The sequence below is a fragment of the Strix aluco genome, chromosome 10 (assembly GCF_031877795.1).
Source record: "Strix aluco isolate bStrAlu1 chromosome 10, bStrAlu1.hap1, whole genome shotgun sequence".
Classification (NCBI taxonomy): Eukaryota; Metazoa; Chordata; class Aves; order Strigiformes; family Strigidae; genus Strix; species Strix aluco.
This window is the reverse complement of record NC_133940.1, coordinates 10,232,948-10,259,577: the sequence shown is the minus strand read 5'-3', so window position 1 is coordinate 10,259,577 and position 26,630 is coordinate 10,232,948. Positions and strand designations below refer to the sequence as shown.

Here is a 26,630-nt window from a genome sequence, read left to right as displayed (position 1 = left end):
CATTATCCATGTATCAGCTTATCAAGATCTGAAAATACTGAGTATACTCTCAGAATTATGAGCATGATAGATATCATACCTACTAAAGAAAGTCCCACATAGAGAGTATAAGGTACATTGAAGCTCTGTAGAAATGAGGGTAGAACAGAGAAGACTTTGCAGCACATAGCACCCCCTCTCTTGCTCCTCAACAGACCCCACTGTATTATTTACTGCCTGGGACCTCTTTCCCTGGGGAATTAGGAAAGTGACATCTTATCTGTACCTGCTGTCCCAGGCAGCAGTGACAATGGCTTGCTCCCTGCCATCAAAGGACTGCTGGGAGGTGCAGCTGGTGCAAACACAACCAATATTCACTTCGCACCACTTCCATCCTCGATGACAGCACTGCAGAGAGCTGGGAGCAACACTGAGCATTGCAGGTGCCCTTCTCCAGGTGCCCCCTTCCATAAGATTAAGCCTCTGGCACACTGCAGATACTACCATAGTGCTGAGGAGCAGTGGCACCTTTGTACTTTTGTATATGTTAAAGGGATCCATAAAGGCCAATAAAAGGCAGAGCGCAGGGGTGCTGTGGTTTAGGTGTCAACAGCAGTGCCTCTGCTAAAGGCTGCAGTGCAGTAGCTGCAGTAACAGAAGGCTGCACGAGTCAGGAGTCTAAATACAGCCCACAATTTACAAACCAAACTGAAAGACAGCACCCTAGGACTGGGCAAGCTGAGCCCCTGTGAGACAATACCACACCATCAGGTCTGTTTGAAAGAGAAAGAGGCTAAAATCTGACACATCAACTGATCTCAAATGCAGCAATCTCAGTCCCTATGCGCTCTCCTCTTTTGCCTGCAGTCTATGCTACTCCCTGCTCACACGCGCATGCTATTAGCACTGCTTACATCCCTGCTTCACCAGAAAGCATAAAGCTTCTACATCTGATCGCAGTGCCAGAGTGACAGCATCCCCTCCTACGCAGAACAAGCTCTCTCTTTCATGGGTCCTCAGCTAGCAGGTAAAGCTGAAACAGTTCTTCCCCCACCCCAGGACCAGGCGTATAATGTTCGTGGTACATCTCCTCTCACAGATTTACAGTTGCAGTACAGGGCTCTGAGTTGCTGCTCTAACATCGTTAATAATTCCAGTTTATTGCAAACACATATCTAGCAGACATTTTTGGTTTACCTCTGCACATACAGCTCAGGAATCTCCTATTTCAGTATCAGTATAGGAAAGCAAATGTCTGCTTGGAGACTCTGATACTTCAAAACCTCAATTTCCTTGGTGAAATGAAGGGATGTCAACATTCAGTACAAGAAAGCATCTCATAGAAGCTACTGACATTCAGGCCCATCAAATGCTCTGCTATTTCCATCCTTCCTCTTCCTCCTCTTCCCTTAGTGAGCTAATGTCAACAGAACTTCACAGATCTTTCCATCTAGTAACAATAACTCTTTACTCACTATAACCCCTTTTACAATAAATACCCTGCCAGAAGCTTTTGTGTATCTCCAGGTTGCAGGTAACCAAGCTGAGGCAATGTCTAAAGATTTTCTCAGACACAGGACCAGAACTCCTGTAAACCAAAACACAAACCTAGTCCTGTGCTCAGGCTCTACAAACTGTCCGTAAATCCTGTCAAGGCTGGACCCAAAGAGCAAGGTTCCCCTTCTGGCTTGTCTGTGTGCTACAGGGCTGTCTTTGTCACTGCTGCTCGCAATGGTGCTTCTTACCTATACAAGCTGAGCCTGAAAAACCATAATTTGGGACTGTCATTTTCTGCAGAGGCCATTTTTCAAATAACCTCAGACTGACAAAAGCAAGCTCCTTAAAGATGCAGCAAAATCACTTCATCACTGTTTCATGCATTTTATTTTAAAGGACTATTAAGAACCCATTCTTTCTGATAGAATTCTGTTTTCATCTCCACCTTTTTTTTCTCCTTTGGGAGCTTGAAAAATAAGATTTCTCTACCTCTGCCTTTTTTTTTCCTGCCTGTTTCTATTTGATCAATGATGATTTTTTTTTTCCTGTGCTTCTAAGAGAGTTGACATTAAAATGTCTAGTTCCTATTCTCTTTCTGTTGTATTTGTGCATTGGAGCCATTCACAATGATGTCAGCTCAGCTCTGGGCATTGTCTCTGCCAGTTCAATTCCAGCTGAATTGCTGGAGCTAGCAGGACATTAGCATTCACTTGATTGATTTAGCATATCCAGAGAATAAGATGGGTTTTGCATTCAGCTACACACATTAAAAACTGAAGAAATTATAAAGCAGTCCAAAGTGGGTAAGTTCTTTTGGAATCACACATCTTTTGCTTCTCATATATCTTCCTGTTCTTGAGGACACCATTTAAATAATGGCTATTTCAGTGCCAAGCCCTTCACTGACAGTGCTCATAGACGAAAGAGGAGAGAAAAGTGATTTTAAACTATTGTTTAACATAGTTAATCAATTTAACAGATCTCAAGGCTAAAATATCATATTATGCATTATCTCCTACAAAATGTGGGCTATTCAATTTCATCCTGTAATTCCAACATTTTGTCCAACAACTGGAGAGAACACTTTTTCAGAAGTAAATACTTCAACCTAAGTTTTGAAATTAGTATTAAGAATATAACACAGTATCTCTTGCTGCCTTTAAAACTTTCTTCCTTTGTCCAGTGCCTACCCCTGTGACAAGGTCTTGGTGTCCTATGTAGCTGTGCACACTTGCTCAAGGTGCATATGACCAACGAAGAGTCCATGGCTTTCCAGATTTTGAGTGTGAACGTAAAGCAAAGAGGATGCAGGGCAAAATTTTCAGAAGGGGCTAAAGTTTGGCTCCAGAATCCATCTTCCTCCAAACAAAATGCTGAGCTGAGCAGCTCACTGTGAAGTGAATGAAGAAATCTGGCTTTACCTGCCTGCAAACTAGGATCTCCACCTCACTATTTTATGACTTTAGAACAGAGATTCCCAAACCTTTTCCAACAATAGGATTGAAGGCCTCAGCAAACATGTTTGTTCCATTATGCACTTTATGTGCTGAATGAAACAATGGAAGTACCAAGCATGTAACAGAACAGTAATAGCTGGTGTCTTCATAAAAGCCCTTTTCCCGCACTGTCTCTGTTGGCTTCAATGGGAATTCAGCTATTCAAGAGAATTTGCGGCCTTCAGACCATAACCACGCTTGACCCCCCTCTTCTGATGGGAGTCAGATGGACAGGTAGAACTTGGGTGTTTTCCAGTAGCTTCAGCATTACAAATATATGGGTGATGTGACAACAAAGTCGGCTGTCCCACTTCAACCATACCTCTGCATTTCCAATAATTTCAACAGTATCTTCTGATTAAGGGTTCTTTCTATACGACATATAGCTCAACTGGTGTTTTAACTGCCCAGAAATGTCTGCAATAGCTCACCTCTAGCTTTGGTTACCTGTTCTGAACATTATTGCACTGCTCTAGCCCAGCCTCTCTGCTGCACACTTACATAACAGAGACAGATTAGTCTGTTTCCAAGAGAGTGGACAGTCATTTGTGATCATTAACAAACAGTCACTGTAAAAAATGACAACTCCTGTGTCAGCTGAAACATTTCACATTAATTGGAACAAAGTTCCTATCAAGTATGTTTTGATACTAGCCAATCTCTCATGGACATTCTGGACCACACAGTGAGAACAAAATGTTTGATGTCTTTCCTTGGAGGCAAAAAGACCATCAGAAGGCAAAGGCAGCTGCAGCCAGTGAGGAAAGACAAACAGAAAACAGCAGGGGATCAGCTGTCTGTTGAGACAAGCAAGGAGCCATGGAGCTCTTCAGCTCTGTCAGCAGTTTAGATCCTGGCACAGGTCTGTAGGTTTCAAAAGCTGCTACTGATGAGTGTGGTAGAGATACTACGAAAGATCAGTAGGAAGTAAGGGGTGAAGCTGCAGCTAACGAACATCTCAATGGACAGCAAGTTGGTATTCAAAGCTGAAATCTGGCTGATATTCTGTGTACATACATGACTGCATGTTTTAACACAAAACTAATGCACAGCCATTTGCAGTGATCTCAGAGGAGTCGGTTCTCCTGGTTCATTCCTACCATGTGACCGAGCATCTCCCTTGGCTTTCCTCACTGAACTTCCATCTTAGGGCTGGCCCTTCCTTGGTTATGACATTTGACTGGCTCCCAGCCCATGGCAGAATGACTTCGAACGCTTATCTCCTGCAGTTCTTGAAAACAGTTTCTTGTAGTAATTTGAGATGGATAGTTTACAGGAGTACATGTGTCTCTAAATGAACTCTAATATAGCTCCAAAATACTTAACAATGGCTGTTGTGAGATCTTATGCATTACTATGCCATTTTAGTCCTTTTAACACCAAGCAACAATTTCAAGCAACACAGAAGCCAGAAGAGTCTCTTCAGGTTTATAACATGCTTTATATGCTGCTTAAACTTTCTCTTCACTGATCTGCTGCTGGATAAAAGCAATGTTGAAAATATATTAAAGCGACAGTCAAGATCTGTAGCTGCATTAGTCATTCTGTCAGAACCTTGGAAAGAACCTCACTGAAGTCAAGCAGGAAAACAATTTGTTGAAGCATCAGCTGAAGCAGTGAGTCGCAACGCATTCAAATCTCTCTGACGTACATGATCAAGCAACTGCTGAAGCCCTGAAAGCCACAATTGATTCTGCAAACAGGAGGTACGTAAAACAAACTTTGAACTGACCTCCAATCTCTGGTATGTGATAACAACCTGACTGTCCACCTATTTATACCTTAAAAGCAGACAGATGGGAAAAGATAGAATGAATGATGTTCCCTTAGTGTAGTAACAGAACTACCCAAACATACAAACTGACAGCATTTTCCTGTAAGTGTGTAATTGGGGTTTAGTTCCACTGAACGGAGCCATTCCAGATACACATTGATCCAACCAAAATCACCATTTTGTAACATTTTTACCTGAACGTCAAGCAATAGTTCTCCAGGCTCAGTCAAGTCAAGCAATCAATGTTCTTACAGATCTTTTTGCCAAATATATCATCATTAAGCTTTGATGTCTACAGTACAGCCACAAGCCTAAAAAAAAAAAACCCTCACCTGAATAACTGAGGCATCTGGGGAATCCAGCCAGATGCCAGAGAATCCAGAGCAGCTCAGCTGTAAATTGACTTAAATAAAACCCACTAAGTTCAGCCAACCAGGGCATACCTTACAATATAGGGAAAACCTATAGAGGACTTTATCCTAACCACTATGTCGGCCTAAGGGCACACTATGATCAGCTAATAGAGATAAAACATGTAAAACCTTCTTTTTTTTTCTCCAAGAGGCTGGTGGAAAAAGGGAGCAAACTATTGTTCAGTGATGCTCCTTCAAATCAGGTGTCAATTCTAAGATCTTGAGAAATGTGTAGAAAGTGATTGGGGCGTACTTCTTTCAACCTGGAGCTCAGGAATAATTATCACTAAAGGAAAGAAAAAGGGATGTTAGTAGAGAAACGTTTTTGCTTTACTCTTTAAATATTAACTAATCCTGTGTGTCTGTGTATTATGCTCTATGCTAGGGGAAAGAAAAACAAGTGAAATGTACTATGCTTCCAGCAGAGTTTATTGTGTTAGCTTGGAAATTTAGGGCAGTATATCCCATCGACGTCAGCGGATTTTATCCCGGGTATGGTTTAAGTTTGGTTCTGCCTTTCCCTCTCCACCCCGTCCCCATTCATGTACCTTCTGCTCCACAAGCAGCGAGTTTGTGCTAGAAACTGAAAACCGCTTTGCCCCCCCTTCGCCACGTAAATTCGTTCACAGGTTCCGATTCATGCGGTGAACGAGACGCTACCAGCCCCGCCGGCGTTTCTGCCCGCCCCGTGCCCGCGGGCAGCGGCAGCCCCGCCGCGGCCCTTCCCCGCGCCTCACGCTCCGGGGGAGCCGCCGCGGCTTCGGGCGGGCCCGCGGGTCCCAGCGGCGCTTCCCGCAAGATGGCAGGGCTGCCCCGGCACGGCTCGGCCGCCGCCCGCCGAGACAGCCCGCCGGGCCTCGGCCTGAAGGCGAACCGGCAGCGCCCGGCTGCGCTTCTGCCAGCCGCGGGGGCGCGGAGGCCACCCCGCCCTTGCCGAGGCTCCCGTTCCCACCGCTCCGGCAAGCCAGCCGCCCCGCCGCGCTCCGCCGGCCCTGAGGGACACCCGCCCGCGGGGAGAGGGCGCTGCGGGCAGGGGCGGGACGGGGCGGGGCGGGCGGGCTGCCGGGCTCGCTGTCGCACGGGCGAGGGCGCCGGCACCGGCAGCACCGGGACCGGCACCGCGAGATGGCATCCGCGCCGCCAGGGGGCGCCTCGGCACCCGCGAGCGGGCGGCGGCCTAGAAGGGCCCCGCGCGCCGCTTCCGGCGGGGAACGGAAAGGGGCGGGGAGGCGGCGCGGCGCGGGGCGCTTCCGGGGCGGGGGCCGGCGTCGTGCGCGCGGGCGACCCCGGCGGTACCGGTAAGAGGCGGCGCGGGGGAACGGGAGGCAGGAACGGGCTCTGCCGGGTCACGGCACCGGCCCCACGGTCGTAAGGCTCCCCCGGCGCTCTGGGTGTCTCGGGTGTCCGCGGCGGCGGGCCGGGCCGCCGTTAGCGGGGTCGCCTCGCCGCGGGACCGACGGGGCCTGGCCTCCGGGAGGGCTCCCGCGGGGAAGCGCCGCCGCGCACGGGCCGTGACGTGGCCGCGGCAGCGCCTGAGCCGGTTCCGCGGCGTCTCGGTGCTGCGGGCGGGCGGGGAGGCTGCGGGGCCGGCGCAGAGCAGCGGCGGGACGGGGGCCGTGCGGTCACGGCGGTAGAGCAGGTCTGGGGTACAAGATCCACCCGCGGGGTCTGTCGTACCGTTAACGGTAACGAGAGCCGCGAATGGGAACTTTCTTTTTGCCGCCGCTCTTTCACTAGCGTTGTCCTGGTGTGTGAGTTAAGGGAACTGCAGCCGGGTTTAGCAGTGGAAGAACGTATTAAAACTATATGGAATTTGCAGTTTTAAACTTATTCCTGTAAGTTCTTACAGTGCGTCTCCTTTCTAGGAAAAATGATTTCTGAAAGCAGCTCCTTCGTGAAAGGTGTGGTGCTCGGAGGAGCCTTCTGCATGTTGGTGACACTCCTCGGACACATTAAGGTGGGCCACGGGACTAAAGCCCATCACCACGAGCATCATCACATCCAGGCTCCCAACAAAGAAGATGTCTTAAACCTTTCAGAAGGTGAACGCATGGAGCTTAGTAAAAGTATCCGTGTTTATTGTATCATCCTTGTGAAACCCAAAGATCTGGGGCACTGGGCTGCAGTGAAAGAGACGTGGAGCAAGCACTGTGACAAGGTGGAATTCTACAGCTCTGAAAACGTCAAAGTGTTTGAATCTGTAGCCCTCAACACAAACGATATGTGGGTGATGATGAGAAAAGCTTACAAGATAACGTATGAACGCTATAAAGATGAATTCAGCTGGTTCTTCCTTGCATATCCCACAACATTTGCTATTATTGAAAATCTGAAGTATTTCTTACTGAAAAAAGACCCCTCGCAGCCTTTTTATATAGGCCATACTATGAAATCTGGTGACCTCGAGTATGTAGACGGTGAGGGAGGAATCGTCTTAAGCATTGAATCACTGAGACGGTTCTCCCGTGTTCTTGAAGACTCTGACAAGTGTCCGGAGCAGGGAGGTATGATTTGGAAACTTGCCGAGGATAAACAGTTAGCAATCTGCCTGAAGTATACTGGAGTGTTTGCCGAAAACGCGGAAGATTCGGAAGGAAAAGACGTCTTTAACACTAAATCGGTCGGTGCTCTCATCAAGGAGGCGATGTCTACTCACCCTCAGCAGGTGGTGGACGGCTGCTGCTCTGACATGGCCATCACCTTCAGCGGACTGGCCCCGAACCACATGCACGTGATGATGTACGGCGTTTACCGGCTGAGACCCTACGGCCACACGTACAACGATGCACTTGTCTTCTTGCCACCTCCAGGCTCAGACAATGACTGATGTCTCTTCAGAGAAGGCCCGGAACCATGGAGTCAGCTCTTCTCCTGACATGCATTTGTACTGACAGATTCAATTTTTGTATCCGGCAGTACTGGTGTACTTTTTTTTTTTTTTGCACACCGAGGTTTGGTAAAGCTCTTAATTTTAAAAGTGGAAGGAGAACTTTTTTCTAAATATTTTATACAGAAATGCTTCTGGCTTTTGACAGTGCTGAAATGAAATGATAAGTTGTTAATGTTTATGATAAAAGGAAATTAAGTTTATATGGGGGGTTTGTACATGTAAATATTTATTAATGAAAACTCAAATGAACTTAGTCTACTGTTACAAATATATTTTTGCAAGACTTTGATTCTTCCAATTCTCCCAGGCATTTCTAGAATGTCTTTATATCTTTCTAAGATGTACCAATAAAACTGACTACAGATTCAATTTCAAAGACTTAACTTTAAGCTATTTCCTTTACACTAAACTACACAACAGCTAGAACTATGCTGCTTTGGCAGCACCCATCAGTTGATGTACAGCCTCCTACCCCTGTAAGGAACGAGTAGGAAGCAAGCGGATGAGATGTTAGGAAGTTGCAGCAGAATAATTAAGTGACCTTTGCACTGCTGTTTTTAAGCAGACAAGAGATAACTATATTTGAATAACTATTAACATAGTCACGTAGCCTGTTAGCACAAGAGTAATTGCTCATTTAAAGTTTCACTTTCATATATATAAGCATGTTACAATAAAGGTTCAGTGTTATTTTCACTCCTGTGAGTGGTGCTAATAGTGTTTACAAGGAAGAAGTCAGTTAACTGTCAATACAAGTGTAGTGTAGATATATTTATAGCTATTGTTAACAACGGAAAGAGCAACACGTGCTTGTGCTCCCAACCTTTCTTTGATTATTTAAAACCGGTTACGTGCACAACAAAGCAATATGCAGAACTCCCCAATACTGGGTTTGGGGGGGTGGTCCTGGGGGGTTGGTTTTCGTTTGTATGGTTTTGTTGGTGGGTTGTTTTTGGGTTTTGGGTTTGGTTTTTTTTCGTTTTTACACAAGTGAATGCACTTGAAATACATTTTATGCCAGTTACACCCCCTTCCTGTCACAGCCAGTGGGAGTAAACAGCACTTCAGTAGTGACTCCATTTTTAGAACTCACTGACCTGACCTGGACGTTTGAAGACTTAAGGTCCCACGTCTATCTGCTACACCTAGGACTATCACAGGCTTTGTTGCTACTATAAAAGTAACTACATAAAAGACCTGAGAAGCTAATATGTTACCTCACCCTTCTTTAACAGGCCATGTGTAGTATCTCATCCTATCCTGAGCTGCAAGGGGACAGGTGGGGAAGTGAAACAGCTGCTTCAGAGCTGAGAATATCCACATCATTTTGATTTTAAACATTAGGTCCTTTGTTTTTGACAAGAATGGTAAGACAACTGCTCAGACCCCCAAGCAAGCTACCACAGCTCAGGTATTTCAGGTGAACCTTGTCTCACCTGTTGCACACACTCCTCTTCCATGCCAGTCAGAGCTCAGCTGACATAGCAAGACAAACATGTACACGATTGCTACCAGAACCTAGAGAAAACTTAATATTTTTGATGTTTTGCTAAATTGGTATACAAGTTAAATCATGCTTAAATTAATTTGTATCTTCTTACAGAATCATTTTTAAAAGGTTAGATCCACAGCTGGGAACACTGACAGAGCCAGACCAACAAAGTAAAATTTTGATTTCAGTGGTGATTCCAATATTAAAGAAAGTTCTGGCCCCACAGCAACAACAGCAGTCATAGAGCAAGTCAAGGAAAAAGAATGGGGGTTAACAATTCAAACCCGAATAAATATCATTTATCAGATTTGAGAGGTACTGTAACATAGAGGAGGCAAGATGGAAGGGGAAAAAAGCAAGCCACAGAACTCAAGACTAGCTCATTTTACGCAAAAAAGAACCACTGAAGCACAAACTGATTCCTCATAGCACTGACAAGAAATTAGTAGATTTCTAGCAGTCTTTAAGATGCATAAAAATGTCCATTAGCATTCTGAAATGAAGATATGAGGTTTGACCACTTTTTTCTGCAACACTGCTGTAATGATCACCTTAATTTTTGCCTTCCTATGTTAATAGTTTCAGATTTACCCTGTCATTTTCAAAAGTATGATCTTTTAAATTTCTTCTGTAAAATTATTTACAAGTAGCACATATTAGGTAGCACATTCCATCTCCCATGTCTTAATTTGACCTGAGAATCAGATGGAGAACACCTCTGCCACTATCTTCTGTAACGGTCCCAGGGTGGGGAAACCAAACATGCAGAACAGCACCAAGACAAGGCACCTGCATGCAAAGTTACATTCTGCCATCATAAAACACAAGAGTTTGGAGAGAGACTTGAAATATTAATAAATGCTTCCAGAGACAGAGTTATGAGTGGTAGACCTTAAAGTTTCCTTAGTTTATTAAATGATTCCATGGCACAGGCTGTTTTCCATAGGCATAGCTTTGGGTGTGCAGCCGCTGAACAGTCGGATTATCCAGACAAATACACAGTGCTCTTTAACCCGTTCTGTAGCTGTACATACATGTGGCAGTGTGCACAAGCTGAGATCTCTTTTCAAGTTCCACCTGAAGAAGTTGCTCCTGACTACACTGATAACCATGTGATGCTATCATGCCTTTGTTAAACAGGGATTTTGTTTCTGCTCCTAAAATAAGAAGGCAAACAGGGAGAAGAGCATCAGGCACCAAGTTGGCACACACTCCAGCTGAAGTATGCCCACCATTACTATATACACCGCTACAAGGAGAGCGATATCAAACCGTGTTGGCAGGTAGAAAGTTGAACATTATATATATTCTTCAGATATGAACTAGCATAAAAGAATTTCTAGTCCACATACCAGTCTAAGTTCATAAATCCTATACAGATAAATGCATATTAAAAAGAGAAAATCCTTAAGTAAAATACTGAAGTTAATGCTGTTAATAAATTAAGTTAAAAAATAAGTGTCAAAAAACCTGTTTTCTCCACATTCAAGAAACAGGTAGACTAACAAGATGTTAATCAGAAGAAAAAAAATCTGAAATGTTTCAGAGGTTTTATAAACCGTATCAATTATATTTCACATACACTTTGTATTACTCTTTTAGAAGAGCATAAAAATGTAAACATTTCTTGGCTTTTTCCTCCTTTGATTGAAATAGTCTACTCACAGTCCATGCAGGATCTTTCCATCAGATATCTTCAGTCACTGAAGACTTGGGTTTAAGACAAAACAAAAGAACTGTAATAAAAAGAAATCTAGAAAACTATTGTAGCCTAACAGTACTTTCGCATTCACTTGATTTATTTAGCATAGCCACAGAACAAAATAATTTGTACATTCAGTCACATTAAAAACAAGGAATTACAAAGCAGTCCACATTTAATCTAAGTGCGTTCCTTTGGGGTAACACAGTTCCTTTTGTTTCACTTGTATGTCTTCATATGCCAGAGGCCATCATTTAAATAGTGGATATTTTCGATACCAATCCCTTTGTTGACCTTCTCACTGTAGAAGAAGGAAAAAGGTACAGCCAGGTTAAATATTAGAGCAGCACAAAATACAATATTTAAAGTAGAAAATGCAATGTTTGTCAACTGGAAGGGGAGAAGCTATCATCCAGGAAGTCATAATCTTCAACAGCAGGTGGACAAGAAACAATATTTGTTATTACATGTACCCACACTGCTGAATAAGAGGACAATATTTGCCTTCCACATTTTGTCAACAACCTTCCACAATATTTTTTAAACTACTTCTGTGTGGGAAGCAGTTCTTCAGACAACACTTCTACTTTTCTTAATTTTAGCATTTCTCTATCAAAGTAGAGCAGCCATTTTAAGGGACTCTCGCCCTCCTAGCGCAGGAGGTGGTGTAACGTGGCTGGAATGTAGAATTTGACAAGTTCTGGTTCCAAGTGTGCCACTGACACAAGCAACTGCAGGTGAGGTGCTTCACTGCTTGTTGTAGGACATCTACCCACTTAATTATAAATGCTAAACTTATGTGCCAAGGACTTGCAGCATGTTACAGACATACCATCCTTCTATATCTTGAGTCATGTAATATTTTAAAATTTTGTGTGTCTGCATTGGATGTGTGTTCATCCTTTTTTCCAGCACATCATTCCATGGAAAAGTCTACAATAAACAAGACAAATCTCATCCCTCTAGGACTGAGAACAAGTTTTATTCCCCTGGAGAATCTAATTCACTGTATTTACACAAAGTATTCCATTACTTATACAACTTGTCCAGAAGTAATCAGGAAGGAAAATACTGCTACGTTAATCGCATTAACACATCATGTATCATGATCACACCAAGTGACTCAAATCATACTGTTCCACAGTTTTCTAGTTTAAACAGTATCACACAAAAAAACAGGCTGCGTAGACCAGTATCATTTTGTTTTCCTCCCCAGTTCATGTTGCTTCTCACAGGAACAGGATATTCAGCTGCAAGGCTGCTGAATTTGAAATTCAGATTAGGAATACAGCTAATCTTGGTTTGCAGCAATCACAGCAGATCACTGCAGACGTAGGGCTGGGACAAAGGGAGCTATTCTTTCCACCTACTCCTGGTCTTTTGAAGGCACTACAAAGAATCCTGAGGGATATAACTCCTCGACAGCCACAGCAGGTCCAAATCCAGGTTGCTGCAGTCCCTTTCTATCCCCATCCTCTGTAACACACTCCCACCTCTCTCCCTTGTGCTTCCATTACAACTCAGGACCCAGCAGAGAAGATGATCCTCCTGAGAATTATCCCCACAAGAGTGACTTGCTTTCAAAAATCAGCTTCCTCACCCACAGAAGTGTTAGACAGGGCTGGAACCAACACAGCCCAAAGCTGCTAGGGCATCTTACGTCCTACTGCAAGACGTTACTGAACTTAAAGTGACAAAGTGGTTCAGCTACTTATTATTTAGCACTATCAGAATGCCAAGAATAACTTTCATTTCCATTTTCTGTCTCTTGCCCTTCTCAAATAGTTTTCAGTTGATGTTTAACCCCCAAACAGACCTCTACATTTCACAAGAAGCTCAGCAAAGCTAGTAAGCACATCAAGCAGGAATGCTGCATGCGGGTACAAGGTAGAGAGAAGGCCACAGAGGAAAGCCCAGCCAGACAACCAAGCACCAGCAGGACTTTAGTCTCTGCTGTCCCTGCAGACAAAAATCACTTCAACATCTTCAACCCCCTCCGATCCAAATTACATCTCTTGCCCAGCCCAGGTAGCAAGTACTCTATACAACTATATCTTTGTTCAGCAAGATCTCCGAGAAAGTGTGATCAGAGAGCAAGAAATACTGACATTCAGCAGTAGCACTAATGTTGTACATCTTAAAATCCATATTCGCATGAAAAGGACTATTTTGATTCCATCTGGTGAACAAATAAGTAGGGAAGATATTCCCTGGCTCTTCTTCTTCCCCTGAATATTAATCAACAAAATAAAAACTTAAAAAAATCTGTAGTTGAACATATGCTGCAACAGTGATGCAGGAACCTTGACAGTGGTGCTTAGATTCCAAACTAACATAGGAATAGTGACGTGGGACAGGTTATATTTCAACTTTTAACACACTTACATGTCCTCAGCTGACATCTTCATTACTCCCACACATAATGCATGTTGTTTTCCCTCTGCCATTATTGCCTACAAATTACTGCTAAGGAAAACAGATTTTTGTAAAACTATTTCAGAAAAGTAAAAGCAGTATGAGAAAACGACTGTCCAAAAAGTTTCAAAATCCCATGTTGAACTTTTACCCCTTTAGTAATTCTAAAGCTCTAGCTCTTAAAGATAAGCAAAACAATGCACTGCATTTAACAACTGAATCGCAGCCTGTAGAACAAAGCACGTATTTATGAACTTCAAACAGCAATTACAGAAAAAGATCTCCCACCACTACACTCCATTTCTTCCTTTGTGCCTAACACAGAGAAGATAATCTCACCCTTTCTGGAACAAAACTGCATGTTTGTGGGGCCATTTTAGATTCCAAGGTACAGAAGAATTGAGACACAAATCTAAAAAAACAGAAGTACTAAAGTCAGACATGGCCTTTTCAAAGCTTAGCAACATGTGCTGCTAACTGCTGATCTTTTCCTATAGCATCTAACTAACAACAAAAGCAGCACAGCTTAGTATTATTAATGCTGTATTTGCTCAGGCTTCCTTTCTCAGTAATATAACGAGGAATGAATTAGCATACTTTCCTCATTTTACATATGCTAATTTCATCAGACACATAGAGCAAGTCCTGACTACATCTTTCTAAATTCCCTAGGAACAGGAGCAAATTCTTCTATAGCTGAAGGAGATACAAGATTGATTAAGGAGGCAGGGGACAAATTACACTGTACCTCAACTATTTTTACAGTTCTGCATAAAATCACAAAGGAGCTCCACTTATCAGTTAGATTAATGGAACAGCATCCCACCCAACAGCACAGCAGGAATACTTATTTGGTTTGGAACATCACAGTAAGTAACAAAAGTTAAGAACAATTTTAACCTTGCCAATTAACATCTGAACCTCTGCAGCTCTTTTCAGATTACTAGTTATTCCATCAAATACCATTAAAATGCAAAGTAATTCAGATTACAATCAGCTGAGAACACAAGAACAGAAATTTAAGTCATCTCACAGCAAGCAGTAGTTCATAGTTAAAGAAGGATACAACAACAGTATCAACGGCAGCAGGGTAAAGTTTTGCTCCAGGAGACGTCAGGCCAGGGCACATTATATTAGCTCCACTTAGTACAAATTTAATGGCGCCTTTATCAACCTGCTGATGTGGTAGAATAAATGGGTCTAGGAGAGGAAAGATACAGCATTACAATTAATACGATAAAATGACAAAATGAGTAACTCATTATCAAGTCAGTTTAGATGGGGCAATTAGATCTACAGTGTGCTGCGAGGGTAGGAAGTTTGAAAAACAACTACCAGAGCTCCTGCTGGGCCATACTGTCCCGGAAGGGCACAAGTACTATTCTCCCAGACCACATCTTTTATCTGAGAACCAAAGGGCAACCCAACACCAGGCCTATGCCTCCTGCATACTCACACACCAAGTAACAGTTTTAACAAGTTTCCTAGCCAAAACAATCACATAAGAGCCCAAATACTAAGAGGTCTTAAATCCCTCAAATTACATGTATAACCTCTTACATGAAGAAGAAACAGTTTAATGTTAACAGGACAAAAAATGGCAAAGATGGACAATATTCATGAAGGATGTCAGTTCTTCAAGCCATCCTTCAACTGCATGCAGCTTCCTGAAGTATCTCAAACCAAGATTTGACTGAATAACATTTTCAGGGACACCTGCACTCATCCAAATCAGAGTAACACAATAAAGCAGAACAGTGAGAACAGCAAGAAAAATAATGAGAGTGTAAAAAGTAAAAAGCGTGCAGCATAAATTCTTACAGGAGACAAGTATACATTACATCATTAAACTCAGGATTAAACAATATTTTTCTAATAAGAACCTACAAGCATTTGGAAGGAAGCAAGAAGGCTTTAAACGAAGACCTGAAAGAACAAAGATGGGGCTAACAACAAGAAATTTAGATCTCTTAGGGAAAACTCTCTCAAGAATTTTTTTTGCAGATTTCCACAACTTAATTCTTAGAAAACAAAGTTCACATTGCTTAACATATAGCATTACAATAATTACGGGGAAAGCAACCCATATAGGCACCTGAAATAGCAAAGCAATAAATTACAGTTGAGAAGGCGTACTATACATTTAAGATCTATCCTGGAATATATATATGCATGGAAGTAGTAAATTCTTTTTGATTCGCTTCTAGAGAAGTCCTGTGGAATCACACGCTCACCCCTCTCTCCCCATCACTACCATCCTCAGGAAACTTACATTTGTGAAGCAACCTTAGTGTCGGGTAGAAAATCCCTTCTCTTTGTCTGAAGAACAGCAGTTCCCCATTCACAGTGAGGATTTCTATATGTTCATGACTGCAAGATTAAAAATAAAATTATTCCAATAACTACTTAACCCTTTTACAGTTTAAATATTTCACTTCAGAATCTGGTCTATCTTGGCATTTGAGAGTTAAGTCAGGCAATTAGCAGGAAAATTTAAAACTAAAAATACTATCTTCTTTTATAGCTTGTTCTCCAACACTGGTTTCCTACACACATCCTTTCCCTTTAAAAATAAGGAAAAAAAAAACTACAGACAAACATCCAGTTGTTCACAAAGTGCATGTCTTTGGGGTTTTTTAAAATGCAATAAAAAGAGTGAACAAGGAGAAGAAATCAACAAAAATATGCTACTCTCTATTTAAAAAAAAAAAAAAAAAGGAAAATAATCCACATAATATATGAAAGCCCCAAAATAGTAAAACAATGCTACTGGAAGCTATGCAAATAGAATGCTACTGGAAGCTATGTTTGAGCTTCCATATCCATAAAGCTGAATGCTTCCCTTCAACACCAGGCTGGTCCCTGGAGAGTCCCAAATGTTGCACATTTACTATCAGGCAGCATTTTTGCTTTCCTGAAACATCCTGCTAGCAGGCCTTCAAGAGCGTGATGAGCACATGCAAACTTTCTAGTTTGGCCATAACATGGACTATTACCTATTAAGAAATGATAGATGCTTTTCAAAAACAGTAGGTTCATCTACTATACAAAATAAACATATAAAGGAAGCAATCCTAGCATCTTGGAAGCAAAGTTTAAGAAAAAAGAAACTTACCATCTTACTATTTTGACTGGGTCTTTCTTTGGCATAATTTGGTTTAGCCATGGTTCAATAACAGGAAACTGGTCTATCAGCTGATTCTTAATACCTTTAATAACTGAAGTCTTCAGCTGGATGCAGTTTGATACATTCTCCTTTTCATCAAATCTGCCAAAAGAGTGTGTTTCAGAAGTGCACAATTTGCTGCCCAGAAGATGCCATATCTCAGCAGCATTTTTCAGAAATGTTTATAAATTTGCTGTAAAACCTTAGTAGTACTGCATCTGCCCAACTTTCAAATCTAGGATTTCATGAGGCTTAAATCTGTCCCCTGGGAACACTTGGGCTGGGGGAAAGCAGAGGGGTTCCCACTAGTAGGCTGGTTTAGTCCCTAAACATTATGTACATCCATGAAACATGTTTTTAGTCTCAGGGATACACCTTGGCACACAGCCTTATTGAATGATTCAACTTACAGAGCAGACTTTGCTGGTAACACTAACACCTACAGCCCTACTCAGATGTACTTACAGGAGTCCTTCACCTTTAGCGCAGGCTTACAAACTGCGCTTTTTACTACCCCAAAGTTCAGAGAAATTAATGACTCAGCTTGCTTTTTAGGTCTTTTCTTTTAAGAAGCGAGTGCCCAAGCAACCCAGGCCAGCGCGCCCCAAGGCAAAGCTGACGGCTGCGGGGCGGCGCTACCCCGAGGGCTGAGGGCGCACCCTGCGCCCCGAGGAGGCCGAGGCGGCCAGAGGGGCTGGCGGGGAGCGAGGCCGCCCGCTCTCGCGCTGCCCCAGCCCCCGAGCAGGGCCCGGCCGCGCCGGTCCCGCGAGCGCAGCACCGAGGCCGGGCCAGCAGGGCCGAGCCCCGGGGCAGAGGGGGCGCCGGGCCCATCCCAGCCCCCCTCCCCACAGCCCTCCCACCGTCCCCCAGCCCCGGCCTCACAGGCGCGGCGGGGCCCAGCCACACTCACTTCTTGAACATCCTGGGGGTGGTGGGCGCCGGGCAGACGAGGCGGGCGGGTGCCTGGGGCCGGCGGGCGGCGGCGCGGGCGCCCACAGCCTCCGCGCTCCCTCACACGAGGCTCCCGGCCCTCCCCTCAGCGCCAGCCGGAAGCGCCACGCACTTTACGGCCTGTCGCGCCGCTCCATAACAACGGAACGCGCATAGCGTCACGGGGGGGGGGGCGGCGCGCGGCGCCTCGGCGCATGCGCACGGGCGGCACCCAGCGGCCGCGGCGGCAGTTGAGCGGGCTTGTCCCGTCCCGTCCCGGGAGCCGCCGCGCCTCCGGACGGCTCTCCAGCCGCTTGCCCTGCCGCACGTCCGTCCTTCTTATCGCTCCCCTCGAAACCCCGCTGGTTTGGTCCCGTATCGCTGTTCTCGTGCGCCTGCCTCCCAACAGCGTGACGGCGTTCTGAGCTACAGAACTGCCAGGAAGGACAAACCCCAACGGCAAACCTGAAGGCATTTCTTAAAGTCAGCACGGCAGCTTCAAGGATTCGGGCTGACGAAGGACTTTCTGCCCGTCGCTTTCCAAGCCCCACGCAAACCCCCGTTTGTCAGAGCGCACCCACAGACGAGGCGCGGGGGAGCCGTTCCCGCCTTCTAACGCCCGGGGCTGCTCTGCCGCCGAACCGCTGCCCGTTGCGTTCGGTAGGCTCGCACAAGGGCTGGGTGCTTGTTACTGCAGACTTGCAGTTTTCCCAGGTGCTCTATCACTTCTGGTTAAAATAAATCCTTTAAAAGAAAATCAAAGTGCTAATAACTGCTAACGCCATTTAAACACAAAATATGTTTAGCAGGAAAAAATGCAGCCACCTTTAAGTTAGCAAGGCAGAAGCTATCCTCCTCCCACTTTCACAACAGGACACGAGACCCTGTCGATAGCGTTCTGAGAAAAAAAAAAAAAAAATGTTTCTTGTCAGACAGCAGATACGGGAGCCGGCCAGGGAATCGGTCAGAGGTGCGGGTGCCACATCCTTCCAGGTGGAGAAGGAGCAGAAGAAACCTGTGAAGATCCCAACCACCACGCAGAGAGATGGGTTCTGGTGAAGAGAGTTACACTACACAGCACTACACAGAATCAAACTAGGTTTTGTTTGGTGATGGCTGCAGGAATTGTATTAATAGAAAAACATAGAAAGAATTTACCATAGTGCTTTTTAACTCTTTGAAGAGCAGACATGCACGTTTTCTTTAGGCAGGTAGCAGCTATGTAAGCATACATAGAGGCGACTGCCCTATTTGTTTTTAGAGTAATGGAAATCTTACCACAGGCATGAAGGGGAGACAGCAGAGAACATAAAAGACCAGGTCATCACTTGTGCTAACTACCAAGTTCTTTTTTCTATACAAAATAATCAGCTTTGATACTATAACAACTAATTAAAACCTAATACTTAAGAGTTAACATCAGTCACACAAAGTAAAATCAAGCCTTTATACATGGTATCATTTATTCAAATAGTGAAACTTTTAAGACGGATAGGAATGAACTATGGCATATAAATATTCAGGCATTTAACTTATGAACACCACCTCCACCTACTTTGTAGCATCACTAAAAGTACTAAGCTATAATCAAGAATTCAGTTTTAACTGAAACAGTGACATTGCTCATGCCCAGATTAGAAAGTGAGAACAGGAGTTTGTCACGCCGACAAACTACTCCATACATTTTTTTTGCGCTCCTCAGAATAACTTCTATTAAATAATACTTTGCCAAGTAAATAATCCTTGCAGGTGTGCTCACATTTTTAAAATCTGTACTGAAAAAGTCATCATAGTCCCACCTCAAATGTTAGAAACATAAGGTAAACTTTTACCCTTGATGACCCCCAATAAATATGACACGTCTCACTAAAACCATCTGAATTGCTGGTTTCATGCTAGCCTAAAATAGCAAGATTAGTTTCAAATTTTCAAAAATGTCTTTTGTCAACAGGAAGCTCTTATCTCCATTCTTCTGCTACCTTAAAGCACCTGGACCACTGGCTCCCTTCAGGGTTCAGCTAACCTTGAGCATGGTCTCAGCATCTCCACCTTACCATCCACATGCTTTTTGTTGGTGTAGCTGCAAAGACTTCAAGGCCAGCTGACTGCTTACCCAATCTAAATCTGTTTGTACAAAGGATTTTTGAAGAAAGCCCCGAGCACCTAGACCGGAATTTTGTAATACAGCTCTCATTATTACTGTTCAGCCTCGCCACCAAAAAGCTGCAGACATTTGCTCTTGTTGCAGTGTCACTTTTAAGTAACAGCATTTTAAAAGCATGGTACCTGGGTAAGACTGACAAAGAGGCACGTTCAGCAAATGGCTTTACAACCCTCCAGCCCTGACACAAACCACCCCTCAGGATCATACACTAAATAGAAAGGATTTAGAATCTTTCCCCCCATATGTTGAAGCAGGCAAAGGGAAAAATCCATTGCACCTGGCTTCCTCCTGGGTCCCCAGCACTTTACCTTGCCTTCACCTGCTCTCCCGTGTATCCCAGACCATGACTGGTCAGGAGCTGCGTATTCTAACTGATGGGACACTGTCACTGACGCTTCCCCACCTGAATGACTGCATGGACAGGATAACCCTCCTGCTTCCCCAGGAAAAGGGACACTTAACTCACGTCTCCTCTTTCATAAATCCGATTGTCTTCACAAACCAAGAATCTGTAGAAATTTACAATCTCTTACATATCTACACCTAATTTGGCTTAAGTGAGCATGACATTTACCAGGAACAGAGGAAAACTTGACAGCATAATCATGTAAGTTTTACTCACTTAGCAAACATGTTTATTTCTGTTCCATCTGACCTGGAATGTAACTCATTAGTGCTTGGGAACTATACAACCTGTTCTAAAGCTAGTCAAAAACAGACTGAAGCTTTGGGTTTCTTTAATCTGGAAAAAGTACTTTTCTACACATCACTAGCATTACATTTCAGGCCTCAGGAGCTGTCTGCCAGTTACTCAAACAGAAAGTATGCTCCAGAAAAACCTCAGTAAAATTACATTCATATCTATATGAACCACAGTTTCTGTCAAGACAAGTTAGTGTATCTTTTTCTATCAAACACACAACTGCCAACAGCCTTCCCCCAAGGAACTCCACTGTCAGGAAGGCAGGTGTAAGCTCTCGGCTGAAGTCCTTGGAGAATCTCTTCTGGAACAAAAGCCATTGCTTGTTTTGTTACTTTTTCCGCAGCTATTTCTCAACAGTGATAGAATCATAACAACGCTCTTGGAGAGCTGATGTTTCCTTTGGTAATAGATACAGCAGCATCAAAAAAGAGCCACTAAAGGGCCACGATTTCTATTTTTGCTTCCAAACGTTTAAAGAAAACCCCACACCAACAACCTTTAGCCCAATGCAAGTCCATATATATTAAAATAATATTAAAAAGTTGACACTAAATGATTGTTTATAAATAAGAAAAATCATTTCCAAAATAAGCTGACAGGCCGAAGCCCTCAACTTGACGGCAGGCTCAGAGCCCAGAGTGCCCGAGTTCTAACTAAACCCCATTTGGTCCCACATTTACCTCAGCCGAAGTCCCCGCGGCAAGCGAAAAGCCGGGCTTCGGCCTTCTACGCGCCCCTGCGGGGTCGGCACCGACCTGCGCCGGCAGCCGAGGCCGGCAGGCGGCAGCCGAGGCCGCCCGGGCCCGGCCGCGCTAATGGACCGGGGAGCCACCCCCGGCAGCTGGGGGCAGGGCGGGACCGCGCCCTCCCGCGAGGGGGACGCCCCGCCCCCAAGTACGGGGCGCGGCGAGGGACGAGCCCAGCGCCCCCCGCCCGCCCGCGGCCCCCCGCCTCCTCCGCGCTCCCGGCAGGCGGAGGGCGGAGGCCACGCCCCCTCCCCGCACGACGCGCCCTGCGCCGGCGCGCGAAGGGGGGGGGTGAGGAGCGCGCCCGTTACGAGCGGCCGGCAACCATGATCACTTCCGGTGGGTCGGAGGGCAGCGGAAAGGAGCGGGGGGCGCCGGCGGGAGCAGGGCGCGCGGGCAGGGCCGCCGGGCTGGAGGTGGGGCCCGCCGCCTACCCGGGCTGCCTGGCCGCGCTTCCGGGCGGCCGCGCCCCAGCATGCACGGCGACCGGATGTGCCGCCATCTTTAGGCTCCCTCTCTGCCGTGTATTGACAATAACAAGCCCCGGGCCGGGCCGTCCCCCCTCAGGAAGCGCGAGCAGGAGGCAGAGAGGGGGGAGGCGGGAGCCCGAGGAGAGCGGGCTGTGGGGGGAGAGCGCGCCGGGCGGCGGCGAGGGAGCGGGAGGCGTGTGGGGCGAGGGGCTGGAGCCGAGGCGTGAGGGAGCCGCGCTCAGCCCTCCCCGCTGCTGCTCGGCGGAGACGAGGCGGCCGGAGCAGGAGGGGAGCGGAAGGAAAAGCTGGGGGAGCGGGCAGCCGTGGGGAAATACTGGTGTTGGAGAGAAGAATTGAAAAAAACTGGTGGGTGGCGAGAGGCAGGAACGGAGACGCTCCGCTGAGAAAGGAGTAAAAGCAGGAAAGCAGAGACAAACTACGACAAGAAACAAAGTAATAAAGAAAAGGGGAAGAGAGGAGAGAAGGTGATTCCTCCGAGAAAGAAGGCGGCGAAGGAGAGGGAATACGGAAGGACTCCACTGATGAGAGAGAGGAGTTGAAAGACACCCCCCCGAGAGACACCAAACAGAGACTGACTCTCAAACTCTCTCTCTCTTTGTCACACCACAAGGATTTGATGCCCCTCAGCCTGTTCACTTCTGTGTGTTCATGTTTCCCACAGGTTTCTCTTCCCCCAACCCCCCCGCTGCAGCCCAGGAGGTCAGACCTGCCACTGATGGTAATACCAGCAGCAGCTCCTCCTGCAAGAAGAGAAAGTTAAATAACAGCAGCAACAGCAATTCTGAAAGAGAAGAATTTGATTCCATTTCTTCCTGCGCCTCTTCTCCTTCCAAAAACACCTCCTCGTCATCTTCCTCTGTCATCACCACCTCCTCGTGCTCCTCCTCAGGGGTTGCCTCCTCTAACCATCACCTCCAGAAGAAGCTGCGTTTTGAGGACTCCGTGGATTTTATTGGACTCGATGTGAAGATGGCTGAAGAGTCGTCTTCCTCCTCTCCTGCTGCCTCTTCTCAACAGCAGCATCAACAACAGCTCAAAAATAAAAGCCTTTTAATTTCGTCTGTGGCTGTGGGGCACCATGCAAATGGCCTGACCAAAGCTGCCTCCTCTACTGTTTCCAGTTTCGCCAACAGTAAACCTGGCTCCGCTAAGAAATTAGTGATCAAGAACTTTAAAGGTAACAGGCCATAATTTGTCACACTATGGGGAGCTGACGTGCAACTTTGTGTTTTGTTTTCAACACAGAAACTGGTTGGCGTTCAAATAGCTCCAAGTTTTACAGGAAATGCTTTTCTGTGGTGAATGTTTCTATACTTACGGAAGGGGGAATAATGTTCTGTGATGCATACTTGCCCAGTCATGTACACATCCTGAGCTACAGTTTGTTGTTTGGGATTATTTTTCAGACTCCTTTCACTCCAGAGAAGGCCTTAACTTGTATGTTAGATGAGAGGTTTTAATACATAAGTATGTAAATCGCCTGTCTTCAAACTTTTAACGTTTGATACCTCTTTTCTAGTAATCCTGATTGAGGGCATAGTATATATTTTAACCCAGTTCATGATAAGTCTTTGCACGGAATGCATTTTTTTAAACTGGGCCTGAGTTTATATGTCTTGCCTCTATCCATGTTGTCTGTTTATAGATTAATCTGTCCGTGCTTAGTTTTAAATGTTGAAACTAAGGTGATTATCAGGCTCTTATGGCGGATTTCCTTTCTGGTTTCCCCACTTTCCTTTAAAGTAGGTAGTTCGGATTTTTGCTGAGTGTTTTCTTTGCAATATCCTTGCTGTAATTTTTATTATTTAACTCTTTAATGTCTTTTCTCTGTTTTAACATACTCTCACTTTACAAGCATATATTACCTTATAAATTCTTGAGTGTTGTTAGTAGAGACCAACTGAAGCAGAGAAATGAAACTTTTCTGCTGTGATGCTGCTTCATTTTCTAGCAAACAAAAATACAAATAAGTGTAGGCAGAAAGCTTAGCTAAAATTCTGTCTTTTTTCTCCTATAAAGACAGGGAAATCATGGACTTATTTCCTGCCTTTTGCTATCTTCTAAAATAGTCTGATACCTTGCTTTCTTGGGTTGTTTTTTTTTTCCCCATGTGTTTGGCGTTGGGAGGGGGGGATAGTACTGACATTACATTTAATTTCTAAATACACAATTGATACAAATGTTCTGTAGAGATATTGCAGAAGGTATGGGTTAGGTTTATTTTAGCCACTGTAATGTTTTACAGCAATTCATGATCATAGTGTTAATTTTGCTTTAGGGTCCTTCTAATTCTCAAACCTGTTCTCTGCCTATCAGGTCATCACCATTTACTTTGACTAATTATTTTCAAATTTATGCTTATGATGCATGATAGTGAGAAATGGCACTCTTCTGTTGCTTGTACACTGTTATCTTTAAGGGAAGTCAACTTTTCATGTTTAAAATATTTGTTAAATGTCATGAATTGCATGATGCTGTGATCATCATTCCGTATGAATTGGTATTTGAATCACTTAAAAAGGATGTCTCTAGAATCTGCCAGCTTTTGCTTTTTATTTCCTCTCAGATGTTAATCTGAATAGTAACCTTAAGATTATTGTCTTTATTTTGGTGTGATGGCAATAACATCCTTTGCAATTTAATTAACTTCCTAAAATCCAGAATCTTGGTATTTACTGCTGAGTAGCGTACTCGTTAGTTGCTAGTGAAAATAGGCAAGTCTTACTTGTAGTTAGCTGTTTCTCTAGTTTCTTACGATGCAGCTAATGTTGGGATATTGCCAATATTGTAGGGAAATGCTTGGGAGGACAAAAAAATTACTTCTCTCTTATTTCTAGAGAAATCATAAAGGTTCACAATTTGTTTTTTACCTTTAGGTATGTAAAAGTCAATTTTAATAAACTCTGGGCCGATTTCACCTGTTGGTGGCATGGATGTGCATGTGTCTTCCTAAATTTTCTCCTTCCTTCTCCATTTGGGAGTGTGCTTATTAGAACAAAAATAGTCATTTTAGCTAGTTAAGAGAACACACAATTTTAAAATAGGCCTGGTATTCTGAGGATTTGACTTGGGGAATCTCTTTTAGCCTGTTGTAAATGCTTTAGTTTTGTTGAAGATGCTGCATAGCAGGGCATCTCTAGAAAAGAGGCTGAAAAAAATCACAGCAAGAGACAAATCTGCAAAGCCTGAGCTGTTTGAACATTAAAAGAGGGCCTAACTCTAATAAATATCCACTGGCCAAACCCAAGAGAAACGTAAATGGAATACTTTAAATAGGAAGGTTTTCCTTGCAATCATAAAGCCTGTATTATAATTATGATATTTCCATGCGTGCTTCTTGAGGGTTTCTTTCCCACTGTTAATACAGACTAGAATTAATGAGCAGTAAATTTAAAAAATAAGTTATACACAATTCTGTATCTTTTAATCCATCATTTTCAGCTTTTATGTTCACTTTTCTTCAGCTGTGCTGTCCTGGTAGCGGAAAAAGAGTGTAATGAAGATGCAGATCATTCTTACTGGTTTTTAGCCTTTATCCCTTCTTGAGTTGCTCAGACACAGTATTGTGACTTTTATAAATCACACATGCTGATTGGGCTACAGATGCTGTGATGTGTATGTGAAGAGCAATGCTGAATTCTTACAATGTGTTACTATTTCAAATGTAAATAAGATACTGCTTTTACACGAATGCTTTCTTTTCATGTAAGTATAAATTAAAATCTAGAGCATCAGCCCACACCTCTTTCCACTCAAAGCTGCATTTGTAACTTCTATACAAGGTAAAATGTTCTTCTTTTTCTAAATACTTTCTCAAACTCTATATAATTTCTTTTAAAGATAAACCCAAATTGCCTGAAAACTACACAGATGAAACCTGGCAAAAACTGAAAGAAGCTGTAGAAGCTATCCAGAACAGTACTTCAATTAAGTACAATTTAGAGGAGCTCTATCAGGTAAGTGCTATAAGTAAAAGCGATGGGTAGGGCTTTTTGTTTTGTTGTTGGAGTTTTTGCTTAAAACACTTTTGATACAGTGCTAAGAATATGACATTTTGTTTGATAGCTGCTTTTGTCATTGAAAAACTTTTCATCGAATAGTTTCTTAAATTTTAAAATCATCAGCCAAAATTTCACAAGACTGAAGATTGAACTGGGAAATTTTTTAACTTGCCACAACATAATCCAAGGTATGGTTTCCCTTGCAACACTTGACAAGAATTAAATAAAGCAAGGAGCTGTGTTCCCTTTACTGTTTTGGGGTTTATGGTGTGTAGCTGCTAAAGGAGAAATATGAAATCCTAAAACAGTGGTGTTCAGGTAAAAGAAAAGAACATTTATATTAAAATATTATCCTTTTTCTGAAGACAGTATCTGTTCATGATTGAGAATCGTAAATCATTTAAAAACTGAAAATTTTAATTTGACTTCTTAAAAGTAAATAGAATACTATTTTTCTTCATTAAGTGTATTATTTTGGTTTGATTGTAATTTTTTATCATTCAACATTTTGTCTTTTCTGAGAATCAAAACATTCCCAGCAACAGCTCTGATTGTTTTGCCCTAAATGTTTTAGGAAGTGGTCAGACTTGAACTGCATTTCTGAACTTTTTTGTATAAGCTCCACTTCTGCTTTCTCAGCTGAATGTGTTAGGGAGACTTCTCCTCCTCACCTTTTCCCTGCTAACATTGTGGTACTTGCGGTTGTAGTGGCCTAGCAACAGCACTGCTTTAGCTAGGTATTAAGAAGCACTTATACTTTTTACTCTACTT

The 26,630-nt window shown here is 43.9% G+C and overlaps 4 protein-coding genes across 9 annotated transcripts in view; 2 read left to right on the top strand and 2 right to left on the bottom strand.

Annotated features, from left to right (window-relative positions):
* The first annotated feature begins 6,318 nt into the window (after window positions 1-6,318).
* On the top strand, window positions 6,319-8,425 carry C1GALT1C1 (C1GALT1 specific chaperone 1). 2 transcript variants are annotated; one of them, XM_074835235.1, is made up of 2 exons: window positions 6,319-6,457; window positions 7,025-8,425. In XM_074835235.1, exon 2 carries the CDS (start codon window positions 7,030-7,032, stop codon window positions 7,984-7,986), a length of 957 nt encoding a protein of 318 aa, XP_074691336.1. In that variant the 5' UTR covers window positions 6,319-6,457; window positions 7,025-7,029; the 3' UTR covers window positions 7,987-8,425. The 2 variants fall into 2 exon arrangements, with proteins under 2 accessions (XP_074691336.1, XP_074691337.1); XM_074835236.1 differs by lacking the exon at window positions 6,319-6,457 and adding an exon at window positions 6,478-6,527.
* A 2,894-nt stretch (window positions 8,426-11,319) lies between these two features.
* Window positions 11,320-17,893, bottom strand: MCTS1 (MCTS1 re-initiation and release factor). Of its 3 annotated transcripts, XR_012624604.1 has the most exons (7): window positions 17,735-17,893; window positions 16,774-16,926; window positions 15,931-16,028; window positions 14,692-14,858; window positions 13,998-14,070; window positions 13,629-13,706; window positions 11,401-11,544 (listed from the first exon to the last, which is right to left on the bottom strand). XR_012624604.1 is itself a non-coding variant. In XM_074835234.1 (6 exons), the coding sequence occupies exons 1-5, from the start codon at window positions 17,743-17,745 to the stop codon at window positions 14,035-14,037; spliced, it is 465 nt and encodes a 154-aa protein (XP_074691335.1). In that variant the 5' UTR covers window positions 17,746-17,893; the 3' UTR covers window positions 11,320-11,544; window positions 13,998-14,034. The 3 variants fall into 3 exon arrangements, 2 of the variants coding, with proteins under 2 accessions (XP_074691335.1, XP_074691334.1); XM_074835234.1 differs by lacking the exon at window positions 13,629-13,706 and having other exon boundaries at window positions 11,320-11,544; XM_074835233.1 differs by lacking the exon at window positions 13,998-14,070 and having other exon boundaries at window positions 11,320-11,544; window positions 13,629-13,696; window positions 14,725-14,858; window positions 17,735-17,892.
* Window positions 17,894-19,198: 1,305 nt separating this feature from the next.
* Window positions 19,199-22,508, bottom strand: LOC141927697 (uncharacterized). Its single transcript, XM_074834950.1, has 4 exons — window positions 22,495-22,508; window positions 22,173-22,237; window positions 21,302-21,929; window positions 19,199-21,018 (listed from the first exon to the last, which is right to left on the bottom strand). The coding sequence occupies exons 1-4, from the start codon at window positions 22,506-22,508 to the stop codon at window positions 20,874-20,876; spliced, it is 852 nt and encodes a 283-aa protein (XP_074691051.1). The 3' UTR covers window positions 19,199-20,873.
* Window positions 21,909-26,630, top strand: part of CUL4B (cullin 4B) — a 25,850-nt gene continuing 21,128 nt past the window's right edge. For all 3 annotated transcript variants that reach the window (XM_074835226.1, XM_074835224.1, XM_074835225.1), the window contains exons 1-2: window positions 21,909-23,035; window positions 25,699-25,814. In XM_074835226.1, the coding sequence (XP_074691327.1) occupies window positions 22,507-23,035; window positions 25,699-25,814 (645 nt within the window). In that variant the 5' untranslated portion in view covers window positions 21,909-22,506. The remainder of the gene's footprint in view (window positions 23,036-25,698; window positions 25,815-26,630) is intronic.